At 36.2% G+C, this 16,466-nt stretch overlaps 1 protein-coding gene across 1 annotated transcript in view; it reads left to right on the forward strand.

The window, feature by feature from the left end:
* LOC150099822 (insulin-like peptide receptor) overlaps positions 1 to 16,466 on the forward strand; it is a 538,418-nt gene that overhangs the window by 380,719 nt on the left and 141,233 nt on the right. The window contains 1 exon segment of the mRNA XM_090403498.1: positions 6,622 to 6,706. Within this exon segment, the coding sequence (XP_090259624.1) occupies positions 6,622 to 6,706 (85 nt within the window).

The raw sequence follows: 16,466 nt of genomic DNA on the forward strand, positions 1-16,466 counted from the left end.
ACTCATTGACCGTTCTCGCTCTCACCACTCCATCAGGCAATGCATTGCACGGTTCAACCACCCTCCATGCAAAGAAACCACTCCTCACCCTCTTACTCACAGTTTCCTTTCGTAACTTCCAGGGATGGCCTCTTGCTATCACTCCATCACTCAACCAAGCGAAAGAACTCTTCAGTGTCAACCCTATAACCACCTCTCAACAGTTTAAAAGTCTCAATCATATCACCTCTCCTCCTCCTATCCACCAAACTCTGCAGTCCACATTCACTCAGCCGATCCTCATAACCAAAATTGTAGTCCTGAAACCATCTTTTTCATCCGTCTCTGTACCCTTTCCACAGTTAATTTATCCCCTTCAAAGCCTGGGGACCAAATCTGAGAACAACAGTCTAAGTGTGGTCTGATCAGAGACTTATACAACGGAATGATAACCCTTTTATCTCTGTAGGTCAGTGTCCTTTTCATAATTGCAACAATCCTCTGTGTTACCTTCACCACCTTTGCAATATGTCCCCTAAATTTCAGGTTTCTATCAATCATCAACCCAAATCTCTTCTCCCCTACTTCCTCCAGTATAACTCCTCCTATAGAGTATGCAGCATCCCATCGATGTTTCCCAAACCTCAAGACCTTACATTTTGCTGCATTAAACTGACATCCCCATTCATTTGCCCATCTATCTAGCTTATTCAAATCTTCTTGCAGGGCTACCACATCTGCACTATTACTAATAATCCTTCCCAGCTTCGGATCAAACTGCAAACAACTGAATATCCCCCTGCAATCCACTGGCTATGTCATTGATATAAAGGTTAAACAATATAGGTCCTAGTACTGAGCCCTATGGAACCCCAAAACTGCTCCACCATACACAACTCTCTGATACCTATCAGACAGCCAATCCTGAATCCAGTTGACCAATCTGGCATCCAGATTATGGGGAATTTCAACTATGGCAACGTTAATTGGAAGGAGGAGAGGACACATGTGAGGAAGGAAGTAGATTTTATTCAATTATTAAGGGATAACTATCTGAGACAGCATGTAATTGAAAATACTAGGGGGTTTGAGAGTGCTTGACCTGGTAATAGCATCTGAGAATTTGACTGTAATGAATATGACCACCGCCACCTATCGGTGAGAGTGATCATAAAGTCTTGACCTGCGAGGTGGCTAAAGGTGTGGAATTTTCAATTAAGACAGGGTATATGTGGAATTACCATGCTGGCAAGTATGACAAGCTTAGGAGATTGCTTGGTTCAGTGCCATGGCATGTAAAACTGCAAGGGCTGGATGTCGATAGAGCATGGGAAGTGGTAAAGGAGCATTTACAGGAGGTTATGGCTGATTGTATACCTAGGGTCTGAATAGTAAAACACGTAGGGGATAAATGGATCAATAACACCATTAAGCTTGAGCTGCAAAAAATGAAACAACTGTGGAGGGAATTTGAAGAGAAAGGTGACCTGCAGGCACATGAACGCTATAAAGCGTAGGCCAGAAGGGTAACGAGTGTGGTAAAAAAAAGCAAAAGTGGATTATGAAAGGAAACTAGCTATGCAAGCTGAAGAGAATCCCAAACAGTTCTTTCAATATGCTGCAAGCAAAAAAAAAAACTGTACAAGGCAGAATGATTTTAAGGAATGACGATGGTAAGGAGGTCACTGAATCAGTCGATATAGTGGAATTACTGAGCGAGCACTTTGCAAAAGAATATCATCCAGGTGGTGACATTGAAAAAATGAAGGAACCATTAGTTTATACGGGAATTGTGATGAATGAAGTGGAGGTGAGTGATTTATTACAGAACTTTAATGTGAATACATCTGTGGGATTGGATGGTATACCGACATGGGTCTTACGTGAAGCAGCTAAAGAATTATCAGTGCCCTTGACCATGTTGTTTAATCTGAGTCTCGGGTCTGGTTTAGTCCCGAAGGTGTGGAAAGAGGGGAAAATAGTTCTACTGAATAAAGGAGGATCCAAGACAACTGTTGCAAATTACCGACCGATCAGCATATCAGGAGTCATTGTCAAGGGAAAATACAGGAATGGATTAATGAAAATGAGATACTGTACGGGGGACAGCATAGCTTTGTGAAGGGTAGATCATGCCTCAGTAACTTGCTCAAATTTTATAACACAGGGATGGCTGAACTGGATAAGGGTAATGGATTTACAGTGATACTGCTGGACCTGGCAAAGGCGTTTGACAGGATACCACATGGAATTCTAATCCGTAAACTACAACATATGGGGATGGATATAGGGTTGGTGAGATGGATAGGTGGGTGGTTGATGGAGAGATATCAAAGAGTAGTTTATTCAGGAATAGAGTCCAAAAGACAGCCTGTGACTAGAGGTGTGCCACAGGGTTCTGTTCTTGGACCACTGCTGTTTAATTTGTTCATTAACGATATAGGGAAGGATCTAAGAGGAATAGTTTATTTGTTCGCTGATGATGCAAAGTTGGGTAGAGCAATAGTAAATGCAGAAGATGTCAAAATCTTGCAGGACGACCTGGATAGATTGGAGTTCTGGGCTAAGGAGAATGGATGTCAATTTAATGTGACAAAATGTAACGTTATGCATTTTGGGGTGAAAAGATTAGCAGCAGTATACCACATTGGTGGAACTGTACTCCAGGAGATTGATGAGGCCAGGGACTTGGGAGTGTTGGTGGATAGGGAGATGAAGTTTAGGGGGCACATTGCAAAAGTGGCTAAATCAGCTCATCAACTCACTTGGTTGTTGAAAAATACTTTGATGAGCAGAGACAAGCAAGTTATTGTACTTCTGTTTCAAGCCTTGATAAGACCTCATCTCGACTACTATGCCCAGATTTGGTCACCTAGGTTTCTTCTTGATGGGGAGGAGGTGGAGAGGATTCAGAGGCGAGTGACCAAGATGATAGCAGGTCTATGGAATGAACCTTATGAAATAATAAATATAGGTTGACGATTTGTGGGTTCCAGAAATTAGTTGATAGGCAGAAAAGGGGAGATATGATTGAGACATTCAAATTGCTAAAGGGTTTGTATAGGATTAATTCAGAGGATATTTTTGAGATCAGGAATGGTGGTGGGAGAACTAGTGGACACTTATGGTGTCCACTAGTTCTCCCATTAGCTGGGCAAGAGTGTGGTTAGCAAAGGTGTTAGAGCTGGGTTCTTTACTTTTAGAGTGGTAAATGAGTGGAATAAGCTGCCAGAGTCTGTTGTGGGTGCTATGACAGTGAGTGAGTTCAAGGCAAGGTACTGTGAGAATGTCGTATACCTCTCTGAATGAATCTAAGGACTCCCTGGAGTCACCCATAATAATAATAATAATAATAATATGGAAATTAATTTGCTCAGTGCCCAGAGACTAGAAACTGAAGAAATGAAATTCCTATGAAGAAACAGCAGGCAATAATTTTTTCTGGAGGGAGGGGGGGAGCACAGATATAGATAATGAACTAAAATTAGAATCATATTGGACAAAGCATACAAATACCAAAAGAAGTAGGCCTGGACATATTGAAAGAATGGAGATTTAAGACTATCCATAAAAATGCTTCTATACAGTGTTGCACCCAGAGTGGGGGGCCAAGGGGCCATGCCCCTCCCCCAAATGAAAAAGGAAAAACACTAGCAAATTTTCCAAAAATATTTACCTAATTAAAATTCATTTTTTTTATTTATGTTGTGTCTTCTATTTCTATACTACTTATGAATTAGCAGTCACATAAGGTGGGAATACCCTGTAGCTCTCAGGAATCACAGCTACTATGAACACAAGTGAACGAAGTAGTGCTCAGTTGGACTGAGTGTTACTTTGTTTGCCCGAGCTCAAGTTGTCATATAAAAAATTTGAAAAACCATTTGCAGTAGTTCCATGTGAAAATGCCATTGATGCAGTTTCGAAGTGTGACAAAATGATATATCCTATCTATAACTTATTAGAAATATATGCAACACTTCCGGTAACAACATGCATCAGCAAATGGTAATTTTCTACCTTACTCCTTTTAAAAACCTATTTAAGATCTACCATGACACAATCACGATTGAACGGACTGGCTTTGCTATATGTACACAGATTAATGCAACTACAGCTGAAGTAATTCAAAAGCTTTATAAAAAGAAAAGAAAACTGGATTTTATTCTTTAAATAAATGTTTATAATGTTTATAATCACCTAATGAATTTGCATGAAAAATATATTTTTCCATTCAACTACCCCCCCCCCCCCCAGATTAAATCCTGAGTACACCATGGCTTCTATATCACCCAGATGGGGACACAGAAGTCAGAGACAACCAAGAAAAAGATAGAATTAGACTGAAACAGGCCATTGTCAAAATCCCTGAGATTATGAGAAGTAGGCTGAACATATTGATAGAATGGACAGTTCAAGACTACCTAAAAGCATATTTCTATATCACCCAGTTGGGGACACAGAAGTCAGGGATGACCAAGAAAAAGACAGGATGAGACTGAAATAGGCTGCTGGGCATAAATCCTTGAGATGATGAGTGTAGTTTCTCATGTCTTAAATTTAATGGGCAGCCATTAAAAGATGTGAGATTAATTGTGGATTCAAGGAGAAACTAAGTTTTTGAATTCTAGTGCTAATCATGAGGAATAAAAGTGAGGCATTTGTAGCATTATTTTATTCAACTTAATCATCTAGGTTGAGGCAATGATTTGACTGATGTGAAAACAGAGGTAGATAAACTGGAGAGGGTTAAGGATATCATAAAATCTAAATCCAATTACAGCCATGGATATGTCTGCATATTACAATAGACGTGCATTGGAATCAAGGGTACCTACCTCTGATGAGGATGTTTAATTTTTTTCACAGGCAGGATACCAGGAAAGTGGACAGAAGACAAAATTGTTCTGCTACATAAGATCAGCTCCAAGACAGAAGTAGCAGAAGTAGTAACTTACAGACCAGTCAGTATCTCAGGAGTAGTGTAATGGAACAGGTACTTCTACCTGCTATTAAGGGGAAGAGTTCAGGAGTGGGCAGATAGGAATATGCTCTATAAACAGGAAGAAAACAATGGCTTTGAGAAGGCTTTTGACAGGATGCTATACACTGATCTATTACTGAAATTCATCAGTGAAAGAGAGGAGCCCAGTGGTGTGCCACAGAGTTTATAAATTAATGATTCTGGAGATGATTTGAAGACGGTTATTCTGTTATTTGCTGATGATGCAAAGATGGGGAGGGATGCAGTTAAAAGTAGTTAGATATCACCTTTATATAATATACAGACTCTAATATTGTGATAAAGGATAATGTTGCCAGTTCAATAATGCAGTAAAGTGTAATCTTATGCACTTTGGATTGAAAGCATTATAAGTTGTGTAGTCATTGATGACACTACACTGCACTGCAAGAAATTACTGAGACCAGGGATTTGGGAATGATGGTGGAGAGGAAGTTCACATTTAGGGGATATATTGCAAAAGTGAGTAAAATAGTACAAAGAATAATTTGGATGCTGATAAACAACTAATAACCAGGGATAAGAACATTGATATTCCTCTTTATAAGGTTTTGTAATGAGCATATCTGGACTACTACATGCATAAGCCACTGTATTTCTTGATTTAGAGGTATACTTTTATTTCCACCTAATATCAAAATTTAATTATTAGGTGGAAATAGGAACTTATGAGTTACTAAGTGGTTTTATGTGAAAGATACAGAAAGATTTCTTCAAAACATGACAGAAGGGGAAGAGAGAACAACAGGAGTTCAGCTTTGGAAGTTGATCAACACTGTGCTTAACAAGGATGAGATTGGAATCATTTGCTTCATAGAAGCTGTCCATAACATCAGTGAATGAGTATAAGTGAGATATACTGGACATTATATGAATAAAGGTTAATTTCTACTCAGTGGATATGTTTGAATAATAATATAAAGCATTTTGTCTTCCAGGTTTCAGATAATAAGAGCCTCCGTAGCTCAGTCAGCATAGACAAAGCCCTTTGGCCAGAAAGATCTGGGTTCGATTCTCATCCAAGATGTGCTGAACCTTTATCTAGCCTCTTTTGACTAAAGGTGAGTTAGCTGTTATATCATATGGAGGTAGGTGGTTTTTTCACGTGGAAACTCGTGTTTTTCGTCTTCCCAGAACAGGCAAACCGGCCCCTGTAAACACACACTTCTACAATCTTAAAAATTGTTCCCCCCAATGCCAGACTCTGCAACAACCCAGTTGGGGTTTCCCACAAGTTTTAAAAGAGGTAAACCGTGAGTAGACATATCGGTACACAATAAATAATGGAACAAACTCACGTAGAAAGATTATTTATTAGTATAATTTTCGCCTGTGTGTCACAGGCATCCTCAGTACATTAAGCTTAATGTACTGAGGATGCCTGTGACACACAGGCGAAAATTATACTAATAAATAATCTTTCTACGTGGGGTTTCCCACAGTCACATAGTCAGAGTGGATCCTGCACCAAGCAGGATAAAAGTGATGTAAAGAGGAAGAAGCATGTTTCAGATAATAAAGTGTATTCTGCTTCATTAAAAATCTTAGCATTTTTCAAGCATTTTCATTTTACTAGATTATCTAAATTCTACTAAAAAATGAAAAAAAAAATTTCATAGGTACGTGCCTGTCAGGATCAAGACAAAGTCTTAACTGATCCATGCAGTTTGAAAACTATTGGTACTGTTCGGACATTACCCTTAGGTAATTATATGCATATTTTATTTTAGTAAATATGTAAATTAAAACTAAAAAAATAATTACTCTTTTTGTTATGACTAGCAATATAAATTTGTGGTATAAATTCAGTGTCTAATATCATTCATCAACATCTTTTAAGGTACTTTCTTTAACATGTCATTATTATTATTGTTACCTGCCTGGGAATACACTCACAGAAGAAGCACTCTCTACTTTCACTGGCAACTTATTCCACTCATTCGCTATATGCAGTTTGTGCATGTGTGTATGTGTGTCTGGGGGGGGGGGGGGGGATCTAATCTTTACATCCTTGTTGACCACACTATTACTTCCTGGAGTTGTTGTTTTGTTTGAAGGAAAATAATGACATCTAGCTGTCATTACTTTCATAAACAAAATTCCATAGGCCAGATATTATCTTGATTATCCACCTCTAAAGCTTTACCACTAGAATTCCCATAGAATTCAGGCAATTACATGAACAGAGTAGGCTACATGTGGCTTATCAAAACCTGATTTCATAAAAGTGAAGAATAAGTCCCTTATTTTTACCAGTTATAGTTCAGCATTATAAATATATTGTATATTATTATTATCATTACATGACACCTCCAGGGAGTCCAAAGACTCATCAAGAGAGGGCACCTATTTCACAACTCTCTGTCTCCACCACTCAATCCACCAACTACAACGAACTGCAACTCCCTTCATCATCTACACCTATGCCATCTACTGCCGACCACCATCACTAGTATTTTCACAATCACAAACATCCATGCCCACAGTGGGATTCGAACCCTCAGCCTTTTAGCTGCAGAGCAGATATGCCTAACCAATTGGCCAGCCAGACTGGCATATCTTTATCATTTTAGCTATGTGGCTCATGAAATGCATCATATCCACTTTTTCTCTCTCTCTCTCTCTTAGGTTTTTGTCTTAATTTGCACAAAACATTCAGTAATTTCTTCATCCCAGAATATATAGCTTTACAGATGGCAACATTGAATTGGTAATCATTATCATTGACCCATAGCATCAGTGTGTGTTGAAATCAACATACAAGAATTCCATATTTCACAAACATTCCATATTACTTTTCTCAATTTTGCATTACTGGTAAACAACAGGACACTGTCCTGCTGACTTTCTCCAATATCATTAATATAAAAACTGAATAGTAGTGACCAAAACCACAAATAAAACTGATGGTACAATATGAAATTTGGGTGGGATGTTGTCAATTTGCACAGAATTGATACAATTCTGTGCAAATAATAAGTTAAAAATGAATAAATACATTTTATCAGCATAAAAGAACTTTTGGAAACATAGGAATCAATAATAGATTATATCATATGTAACAAAGTAATACACCCATCAGAAATAGAAGATGTTCGAGTGTTAACATCAGCAGAAATTGGAAGTGATCATGATTTGTTAATATGTAAACTAAGAATTCACACAAAATGGTGAAAATAAAATCTAAAGAAAATCAACACTTAAAGTGGAATTATTAAAAGAAGAAAGCATAAAAACATTATACTACAATAGATTAAAACCAAAGTTCCAAGATAACCCATTAAGCAGCGAACATGTAGAAGATAACTGGAAGTTTTTAAAACAAATCTAACTGGAATAGCAACAGAAGTATTAGGGTTAAAAAAATAATAATAACAAAATCAAGAAGATGGACTCCATGGTTTAACAAAGAAATAAAAATATTAACTAAAGAAAGGAAAGAAAAATATCAAAAATATCTACAAATGAAAATAACAGATAATTGGAATGAATACAAAGAAATAAGAAACAAAACACAGTTAATCAAAAGAAATTCAAAAGCAAAAATTAATTTCGGGAATCATATACAAAAGAATTTGAACAGGATTTCTATGGTATACAGAAACAAATGTGGAGATCTATTAATACACAAAAGAAGGAAGAAGCAGAATATATCCCAATATTAAAAGTAGAAATAGAGGAATTAGAAAATTACTTTAAAAACCTTTATAACCTAAATTTAACAGTTGAAATAAAAGTAGAACTAGGTGAACAAATAAATCAAGAAGAAGAAATAAATACAACAGAAATGAAAATTGAAATAACAGAAATTGAAAATGCAATTAAAAAATTTTAAAATAGGAAATCACCAGGTCTACATAATATCAATAATGAATTATTAAAAAATGGTAAAGAAACTATAATTCAAAGTTTAAATATACTATACAACCGAATAATAAATACAAAAAAAGAATCCCATAGAAAAAAAAAGTATAACAATACCAATATTTAAAAAAAGGAGAAAAAAAAAACAGAAAATTATAGAGGGATAAATTTATTAAATACTTCGTTAAAAGTACTAACAAGAACCTTAAATAATAAAATAACAAAGGAAATGAATCTACTAGATGAACAACAAAGTTTCAGAGAAGATAGATCATATACAGATGCAACATTCATAATCAGATAATTGATAGAGAAAAAGATAGAATACAATAAGAAACTATTTATATGTTTTATAGATCTGGAAAAAGCATTTGACAGAATATTAATTCAAGATGTTATAGAAATACTGCAGAGAAGAAAAGTATCAGAAAACATAATACAAATAATTAAAGAAATATATGATAATAATAGCTGTATAATAAAAACACAAGGAAAAATTAGTAAAGATATAATACAAATTAGTAATGGCATTAGACAAAGAGACTCTTTAAGCCCAACAATATTCAATATTGTTGGGCACAACTTATGCTGACAAAGTAAACTAAAATGGGTGAGATGGTAAATAACTATAAGATGTCGTATTCTGATAACAGTGATACAGGAAAGAAAAGAGTAGCTAGAGATTCAACACTAAACTTTTTGGATGGCAATTTAAAGTAGGGTGATGGGGCCATATTTCAAAATGGACAACTAGATAATAAGATATTTGTCTACAGTCCCACAGAAGGTTCCAGGAAGGAAGTAGAAGGTTCTGAATTATTTGAGAGAACAGCTAATATAAAGATAAAGGAAATCTGGTTTTTGTTGGGATATCCAAACACCCAGCATTCAATTAATGAGTGCTCACTTTGCTAAGATATATCGACCAGGTGTATGTAACATAGTGCACAGTGCTACTGCTACATTGTATGAAGAGTTTGAGGTTGAAGAGCTGTTGCATAACTTGGATAAGAATGTCAATAGAGACAGATGGAATATCAGCCCATTTGTTAAAGGAATGTTCAGCTGAATTGGGCTAGGCCTTTTACATGTTTGTATAATTTGAGTCTCAGCTCAGGAATAGAGGGTACATGACAACTGGGCGATTCACAATGGGCAATGGTCAACTGGGCGACAGAAACTTACACATTTTTGCACGCTTAGCAGACATACGATTTGGCGGATTTTTTTTTTTTTTTTTGTAAATATTGGTAAAATATATATAAATATGGTTAAGACTTATGAGGTATAAGTTATGAACTATGAGTTATTTCCACATAATTGAAAAAATAAATAAATAAAAATAATCTAGACCTAACCGACCTAATCTGACCTAAGCTTACCTGCTTATATTTGCCTTTAATTTTCGATAAATTAAAAAATTTTGTTTTTTCGAAGAATCGATCATTTGAAAAACTTTCAAATAATTAGTTTTCGAAGAATTATATCATATATCAAAATTTGTAGGATCATTTAAGAAAGAGATGGTTAAAAAGAAAATGATTTTAAAATGAAAAGGTATATTAAAATAAAGAAACAATATTAAAATAAAGAAATTTTTTTTTAAATTCATTTATTAATATTCTTTTGTAATTAACAAACATATTTACGCATGTTACATATATACATTAAAACAAAAAAAAAGCACATGAAATTTAAAACAAAATTTTTATTTTAAATTTATTAATTCATATTATAGTTATATGCAATATCACATAAATATTCTATTATACTTTTCCTATCATAATTTATAACTTTTTTTCAAAATTCTTTGGTCAGCATCATCATAATGTCTACATTTGTGCTGATGTTGATAACCTGATACTGCTCTTTCATAATCAACATCATATGTTTTTTTTTAATTTTTTTGTGGTCCATTTATAAAAATCCATAAATTTAGTTGACTTGTGCTGCTGCCAAAGCTCAACTGCAGTTTTCGATGATAGGCTTCCGCAAAATTATTTGTCCTATCACTTCCATTTATTGTTCTTTGGTACACATACCAAACATTTCAGGGAAAAATCGGTGGAGCCCTGGTTCTATTATTCCTTAGATGACCTATGTATGTGTTCTTAAACCATTCTAAAATTGGTTCAAATTCATTGGATAAATGATTCTCAATTTCAGAAATAGCATAAATAATATCTTGTTCTGGAACAAAAGCAAGTTAAGAGATCATTTTTGAATTTAAAGTGAATTGTGCATCAGAATTGTATATGGTTAAAAGATTGCATGAAGCTAAATGCTTACGAAGATTTTATATGAGATGAAATAAAGCAACCATTTATGTTAGCTTGTGGAAATACTATACATAAAGCTTGATAAATGGCAATTTCATAATCACCATTTATATTTTCGGGATCTAGTAATGGCGACATTTCATGTATCATATAAAATAATTTTGTGTATATTTCAAGAGTCTTAGTAAGTAGTAAACAATACAAAACAGTGGAAACAGGACTTCCATCCTTTCTAGCCAAAATAACAAAAATTTGAGCAAAAAGATGGGGAGAAAGTAAAATGTGGCATTCACAAATAATTCATTCATGCTTTGGCTCCACATTGCATGACTTTCACGACCAAAAATTAGTATTCTCATTATGATATGAACTAAAATATTTATTAACTAGCTGACTAATTTTTTGCATGGGAAATTTCAATATAATTTCTCTGCAATTTCCTAATTCTACACAATAAAAATAAAATTAATTATAGACGAGGTTTTTCAAATTTTATGTTTATCGTTCTTTTAACTCGTTTCTCAAAAAATTATTATTTAAATTTACCAGGTAGTAGATCAATAGAATAGCATTGCATATTTGATCTATTATTTTGTCACCCAGATGTCCGGTACCCACTTGGCTATCACCCAGTTGACCGTTGCCCAGATGGTAAGAAAACTTACATATACAAAAAGGGGTAAACAAACAAGATATACTCTGCTAGGAGCAGCATGGGTTTACAAAAAGAAGATCATGTTTTAGCAATTGGTTCATATTTTATAACAATGCTATAGCTGAGTTGGATGAAGGGAATGGATACACTATGATATTGTTGGAATTTTGTTAGGCATTTGATTGGATACCACACGACAGGCTGTTGCATAAAATGGAGAATATGGAATTGGAATGTAAACTTTTGACTTGGATCAGGGGATAGTTGACAGACAGATATCAAATAGTGGTATACAGTGGGTGTGAATTTGCCAGATTTAAGCTGACCAGTGATGTACCTCAGTGTTCAGTCCTTGTGCCATTATTATTTACTCTATACATTAATGACATCAGGCATAGTCTAACATCAGATTTGCAATTATTTGCCAATGATGTGAAGATAGGCAGGGCAACATGGGATGCTACTAATGTTCAGCACTTACAAAATTTGAATAGGGTGGAAATTTGAGCAAATGAAAATGGCTCTCAGTTTAATGTTAGTAAAGTTATGCACCTTGACATTATGAGATTTCCAGAAGCATATAATATTATTATTATTCAAGATCCAATGGAGTCAAAGACTCATCTAGGAGGTCCTTTTATCATACACACAACTCATCATACCGTGCTTTAAACACACTCAGATTCTCTGCAGACACCACACCAGGCAAGGGATTCCAATCATTCACAACTCTGCATGAAAAAAAAACTGCTTCTCACTCCCCTACTCACACCCTCTTTATACAGCTTCCAGGGATGACCTCTGGTTCTTCCCTGATCTTCCACTATTTTCTGTAAAATCTCTCCAGAATTGATCCTATAACAACCCCTTAATAACTTGTAGGTCTCTATCATATCTCCCCCTCTTCCTCCTGTCCACCAGACTCTGCAAATTGCATCTTCTCAATCTTTCCTCATACTCGACATTCCAAAGGTTAGAAACTACCTTAGTCAGTTACCTCTGGACCCTTTCCAACATCTCTTCATCCTTCTGAAAACCAGGAGATCAAATCTGGGCACAACAGTCCATGTTCCTCCACATCATTCCCAGAAACCTTTGTGTTGTCTTCACAGTTTTGGCTATGTGTCCCTTAAATTTCAGATCCTTATCCCCTACCACCCCCAGATCTCTTATTTCCTCCACGTTCAACAATATATCCTCACCAAGCATAAATTCTGCATCCCATTTTTGTTTTCCAAATTTTAAAATCTTACATTTTGCAACATTGAACACATATCCCCATTCCTGTGCCCAATCACTCAATTTATTCAAGTCTTCTTGTAAGGCCACAACATCTTCTCTACTCTTCATGGTTTGTCCCAACTTTGCATCATCTTCAAACAACTGAATATCTCCATCCAAATCTTCACCAATATCATTAATATACAAGTTAAACAGCAATGGCCCTAATATAGACCCCTGAGGCCAGGACCGGCCTTCTCTATAAAGGGGCCAGGTTGCAAGAAACCTTTTGGGGCCCTAAAATATTTTTCAAAGGTAGAAATTAAAGGATTCAAAATAAATATATTGTAAACCTCTTACCTGCAAATGATTTTGGCACAGGGAAAAAAAAAAAAAAAAAAAAAAAAAACATTCAAAATATAATACGTTTCCTCAAATGTGTATCGACTGTGCCCACTCGATCGTGGGGCCCGGTTGCATTGCACCCACTGCCCCCCCCGAGATGGCCGGCCCTGCCTGAGGCACACCACTAGTAACTTTCCTTTTCCTGGATATCTCTCCCCCATACACAACTTGTTGATACCTATCAGATATTAGTGGGGTTATGCTACAAGAAACTGAGGCGGCAAGGGATTTTGGCATATTGGTTAATAGGAACTTGAAGTTCAAAGGTCACATTGCAGAAGATTCAAATACAACTCAGAGGATAATTGCGATGCTGAGGCAAACCTTGACATCTAAGGAAAAGGAAGTAATTTTGCCTCTTTATAAGCGTTTGATAAGACCACACCTGGATTATTGTACACAGATTTGGTCTCCCGGATTCCGAGGGAATAAAGAAACTGTGGAAAGGGTGCAAAGAAGAATTACAAAGATTATATCCAGATTATGGGATTTATATTATGAGGACAGATTGCAAGTATGTGGATTACAGACTCTGGTTAATAGGAGAAGGAAGGATGACATGATAGAGGTCTATAGACTTTTGAATGGGTGTTATAGGATATCATCTGATGAAATTTTTTTTTATATGGAAGGTGGGGAGAGAACATGGCATCCATGGAAGTTAAGTTTGTTCACAGTCAAGAAAGGGGTAAGAGCTAGGTTTTTTCTCTCTGAGCAGTAAGTGAGTGGAATAGTTTGCCTTTAGGAGTAGTGAGTGTATCTAGTGTGAATGAATTTAAGGGAAGGTATGACAGCTGGTTTCGGTGATTTATAGCCTCCCTCGATGAGACCTTGATTCCCTGGAGGTCTCAGATAATAATAATAAGAAGAAGAGAAATGAATACTAGACATATAGAAATATTTTGGAAAAATAAGAAAAAAATATATATGAAGTTAATAACCAAGATAAGATCGAGTGGAAAGAAAATAAAATCGTTCCACTGCATAAAAAGAAATGGCAAAATTGAGGATTTAATTTGTGTATTTGTGTACATATTCAATATATTCAAGTATATATATATTCAATTGTGTATCTGTAGTTGTGGTTAAGGTGTGTGTGTGTGTGAGAGAGAGAGAGAGAGATGGCAGAGGACTAGTATCAAGGATGGAGTAATAGAATCAGGAGTTTTTTTTATAAGATTGGGCTTGTTAAGAGATAGATAGCATTTTAGCAATTTGCTTACGTATTATAACAGAACAATAAATCTATTGAATAGGGAGAGTATATCTATATTTTGCAAAAGCATTAGATTATTACATGACAACTTGGTATTTAAATTAGGACAGGTGTAGAGATTAGAGAACCAAATAGAATATGTCTGTCTGAAAGGTATTTGTAAGTTTACTTTCAAGAGTACTTTCCCTCCATTCCTCAGGTATATTTTCCTGTTGACAAATTTTTATTAACAGGTCCCATAGCAGGTCAATTCCCTCTCCCCCCAGTGTCTTCCATGCCTTCACTGGGATCCTGTCATGGCCCACCGATTTTCCATTCATCCTCTTTATGGCTTCCCTCACTTCCACTCTACTAATGTGCTGCACCATCCCCTCATAAGGCTCCCCCATCTTCACTGTGAGTCCTTGCATTTTTTTTTCATTCAAAAGCCCTTCAAAGTACATTCTCCATCTGTTTCTTATATCCACATCCCTCCTTAATACCCTTCCTCCAGAGTCTTTGATCTGTCTCACATGTTCGATGTCCTTTGATGCCTTATTTCTACATTTTGCCAACCAATAAATCTTTCTCTGTCCTTCCTTTGTTTCTAATTGATCATTAAGGTCTTGCTATGCCATGGCCTTCGCCTGTGCAACAAAACTCTCTTGGTTTCTCGAGTAAAGGAGATGCACAAGACTGTAAGAATTACAGAGGAATAAAGTTGATGTCCCACACAATGAAAATCCTTGAAAAGGTGTTGTCGAATGTGGTGGAAGTGAAGTTACAGAACCAGGGAAACTAGAGTTATTAAGGGGGGGGAGTAGATTTGCAGATTTTAGGGAGACAGTTGAGTGTGTGTAATATGCCCAAGTGAGTAGGAAAGACAACGAATCAGAATGGGATAGTTAGTATAAGGCATCAAAATAGGGATGGGACAAATCGGCTTCTTCAATTCATGTATACAAATGCCAGAAGTATTAGGAACAAGAGGGAAGAATTTTTGGCCTTGGTTGGCACTTCCAGACCACAGGTTATTGGCATTAGTGAAGCATGGCTGACAGAAGATGACACAGCTAGTAGGAATGTGAGGGGGTATGGTGTGTTCAGGAGTGACAGGGAGAATAAATTGAGGGGAGGGGTGTTATTGATGATAGCTGATGAACTGCAGCCAAGGAGAATTGAAGTTGCATCGCAGGATAGTGAAAAAAGCTCATTTGAGGCTATTTGGTGTGAGATTGAAATTAGCAGAACTAAATATACAGTTGGGTGCTGCTATAGACCAGGTGATGGAATAGATGGTGGAGATAGTATGCATAAGCAAATAGAAGAAATGAGTGGAAGGAGGGTAATTATTATGGGAGATTTCGACTATGGTAACATTGATTGGAAGGAGGAGAGGACACACGGGAGGAAGGAATTGGATTTTATGCGGTTATTAAGGGATAACTACCTGCGACAGCATGTAATGGATAATACTAGGGGTCAGAGAATGCTTGACCTGGTAATTGCATCTGAGAATTTGACTGTAACGAATATGACCACGTTGCCACCAATTGGTGAGAGTGATCATAGGGTCTTGAATTGGGAGGTTGCTAAAGGTGTGGATTTTACAATTAAGACGGGGTACATGTGGAATTATCAGGCTGGTAAGTATGACAGGCTTAGGAGATTGATTGGTTCAGTACCATAGCATGTACAACTGCAAGGGCTAGAAGTTGATAGTGCATGGGAGGCGGTAAAGAAGTGTTTGCATGAGGCAATGGCTGACTGTATACCTAGAGACCGAATGATAACTCAAGTAGGGGTTAAATGGATGAATAACACCAAGCTTGAGCTGCAAAAAAA

The sequence above is a fragment of the Typopeltis vanoorti genome, chromosome 14, assembly GCF_054136105.1.
Source record: "Typopeltis vanoorti isolate ZY-2024b chromosome 14, IOZ_Tvanoo_1.0, whole genome shotgun sequence".
NCBI lineage: Eukaryota > Metazoa > Arthropoda > Arachnida > Uropygi > Thelyphonidae > Typopeltis > Typopeltis vanoorti.